This window comes from Aplysia californica, unplaced genomic scaffold, assembly GCF_000002075.1.
Source record: "Aplysia californica isolate F4 #8 unplaced genomic scaffold, AplCal3.0 scaffold00145, whole genome shotgun sequence".
NCBI lineage: Eukaryota > Metazoa > Mollusca > Gastropoda > Aplysiida > Aplysiidae > Aplysia > Aplysia californica.
This window is the reverse complement of record NW_004797415.1, coordinates 862,857-866,217: the sequence shown is the minus strand read 5'-3', so window position 1 is coordinate 866,217 and position 3,361 is coordinate 862,857. Positions and strand designations below refer to the sequence as shown.

Here is a 3,361-nt window from a genome sequence, read left to right as displayed (position 1 = left end):
CTCACAAATAAACTAATGCATGCAAAATAACGATGCAACAAGCACATAAACACACACATTTGTACCTGAAAACCAACATAATAATTGTAATTCACTCACAAATACATCAAGGAAAAAAATTTTTCCATTTGTGCATTCATGCACCTTTGAACTTGAAAGACAAACATGATTAGCTTTATTTATTTTAAAAAATACACTAACACCTTTAAAATAATGCCAGATGCATGCACAGACACACATTTAATTTTGTACTTGTATCGAGGTATAGTATATTCTCCACAGGCTTTCTGCTTTTTCTGCTTCAGCCCAGCAATGGGCAAGCCTTAAGCCAAGCCAAAGCTTCAGACACCATTAAGGCACGAGGCAACATGGACAGGTGACATACAGCTTCCCATCACAGAAAGCCTTTCTGACTGGTCAGAAAATGTTCATGTTTTTAACAAAATGTAGGCAGAAGAAAAGAGCACAGCATGACCTGAGACAACCAAACAATATACAGGACATATCTTTTGTCTTTTCAAAATTCTAGGTTTCATTTGACATTAAAAGTAAAGTCTAACGCTAAAGTTCCCATCAAATCATGATGCTATTTCTATTGATTTTTTTACAGAAAAATCTTATCTCAAAGGATGTTTCTCTAAGCATTCTGATATAATCTTGCATTTATTGTATGTTTCTGGGGGGGGGGGGTTTGGTCAAGATCAGCAACAGTTATCTTTTTCAGTTCACACTGTTTGTGCGCTGAATGTGGTCAAATGCTGATATCGAAGAAGTCTAATGCCTTTCTGAACTGGATACAACGTAAAACCTTTCAAAGACATGGTAATTGGTCCCCCGTTAGCACACCGGGCTGAGGCAATATTCTGAGAAGGTAGAATAGAATTATGATAAAGACCCCATTCAAATTAAACCTTATCCTTCTAAAAAGCAGGTCAAAGTTGAACATTTTGGGTTACAGTAACCGGCAGGCACTGAATAAAAGGGAAACATATAAGCAATATTTATAAAGTGGGGTAGGATCAGAGTAAGGCTAAGATATGTTCATTTTTTTTTATAGTAAAGAGAAGCACACTGATACATTAACAGTAATTTTGAGCTTAAAAAGAGCAAGACCAATAGAGAGAAAGAACAGGTGGGGTCATTTAAAAGGCCCAACCAGCGGTACCATCCAACCACCCACCAGCGAAGCCAAAAATAGCTTAAGCTTCAAAGCAGCACAAGGAAAGGTTATGAACCAGGAAGTAACATTCTTTAACCACCAAAACAGAAAATCAGACACCGAAAAGACTCACATAAGGTGACCTTAAATGCAATTTAAATGTAAGGCGGCTTTGCTTCAAGTATAACGGGTAGATGTGCAAAACATATCCATAGATGTTGGTTAGCATCCACTCAAGGCTACACTATAACCGGGTCACCGTCCTCTACAGGTGTTGGAGTTGAACTCCGATTAATGAGAGTCTCCTCCTGCTTTACATGTTCCTCCCTTTTCTCTGCAATAAAAGACACCAAAAAAAAAAAAATGAAGCAGCTTGAAAAACATTCAACGGTAAAACAATTTTTCATAAACATTTGATGTCATAAAATATGTACCTGTTGCAAAAACAAACTTAATTTTCCACAAGAAGAAAAGTTGAAAACATAATTTCACATTTCAAGATCTTAAAATCTGAACCAAGAATATAAACCTTGAAATCTTAATGCTGGATAAAACATAATATTAAAGATCAAATAGTATGTGATCAGTCTCTCTCGATGAATGTTAAAACTCTCAACAAAACAGTTGTTTCAGAATCATATAAGCTGGAGAACTTTCATTAGCAAAAGAGCATTGTCACAAAAGCATAACTTAAGGAATGCCCAACAAATTCATTAACTCTTCAAAAGAACATTGTCAAAAGGCACTTCCAACAAAACCACAAACTCTTTACAAGACAAATTTTTCTAAAGGAATAAACCTATATTAATAATGGCTCGTCCGTCAATGTCTGACAATGATTAATACATCCGCAGAAGATAATATTTCTCCAGCAAAATAGAAGAATTTGAAGAGTTAACACTTCGTGGCCTTACGACGTACCTGGTATGTCATGAAAACGCCTAATTTCTAGCGCTGTGCCCTACCATATACGTCACGGAAGTCGGCAAAATTTGCCACTCTTGGTTGCCTATATGATGGTACATGTACGTCACAATAATAACCTGGCTCTTGTTAGTTTTTCTGTACAGAGTTTCAGCCACAAGCACGGTGTTGATTCGTATTCGGGAATAAAGACGCGCATATTTGTACCAAATTTGCTATTAGTATTACTTTACTGCTAGGCTTGCCAGCGATTGATAAACATAGATCAAGGCTTGGGGGCGGCCGTGTGCTCTCGCAAAATGTAAATATCGAAATGACTTTAACTCTTTCTGGACGTATCGTCGATATATCTGCGAGAGTTCGCACCCCCTGTGGATGTATCACCAATATATCGGCTGTGATAGGGTGCCTCAGTATTGTTTCGTTTTAACACGATCCGTCATTTATAATTACTTTTTATTGCTATTGAAAAACTCAGAAAGGATTTAGGAAACAAAAACATCTAGTTTCACTTTGTTAAAGCATAGGTTTGGGGAAAAACGAGTGAATTAGTTCTTTCGGTCTTGAATCAACAAAACGATGTAGCCGGACTCAGTATAAATATCATAACTCAAACAAAAATTGGAATATTGATTTCAAATAAAAAGCTGTGCATTCAGAAATTTATGGACTATGCTCTTGGCCTGTATATGATAAGACAGCTATGCTGATTTGCTTTCACATGTTTGGTGAATGTAATTTTTTCCATCAAAATATATTTTTCTAATCACCATCGCCATTTATAACCCTCTTAATGCATACTTATGTTTAAAATTAATCTTTGTTTCAATTGGGATGTATTCCTCATTCAATTTCCTTCAATTTGATATATCATATGTTACATTTTGAGGGGTGGTTATGCTTCTATGAAGTTATTTTGTACACCACCTGCATAGCCAAATCGAGCCGCAGGTTAATTATGTCTAGACCCCAAAATAACTACGTCCAGAAAGAGTTAAAGAGGCAAATAAATTCACTTTGTGACTTAGATTTGCAGGTTATTTGAAATTATGAGTAAGATGGGAGGAAATGGGGAATAAGAAAAGTGAGAAAAGTGACACAATCGTAGGCCGGGCGTCCGAAATATGTCATGAGTGCTCTAGATCTAGACAGCACGTCCATTAACACCGAGACCATTAGGCTGCTGCTCTGGACACGGCGTCACTTTTCGCCCGATTCTGTTACTTTTAGTTCGCGTTACTCAGCAGCCCGCCGGAGCTCCCCGGCTCGGGGTCACGG

The 3,361-nt window shown here is 37.3% G+C and overlaps 1 protein-coding gene across 3 annotated transcripts in view; it reads right to left on the bottom strand.

Moving 5' to 3' along the window:
- Positions 1–1,044: 1,044 nt before the first annotated feature.
- The window catches only part of LOC101856508 (major facilitator superfamily domain-containing protein 6-A), a 15,082-nt gene continuing 12,765 nt past the window's right edge, over positions 1,045–3,361 (bottom strand). For all 3 annotated transcript variants that reach the window (XM_005097049.3, XM_035969433.1, XM_035969434.1), the window contains exon 8: positions 1,045–1,493. In XM_005097049.3, the coding sequence (XP_005097106.1) occupies positions 1,399–1,493 (95 nt within the window). In that variant the 3' untranslated portion in view covers positions 1,045–1,398. The remainder of the gene's footprint in view (positions 1,494–3,361) is intronic.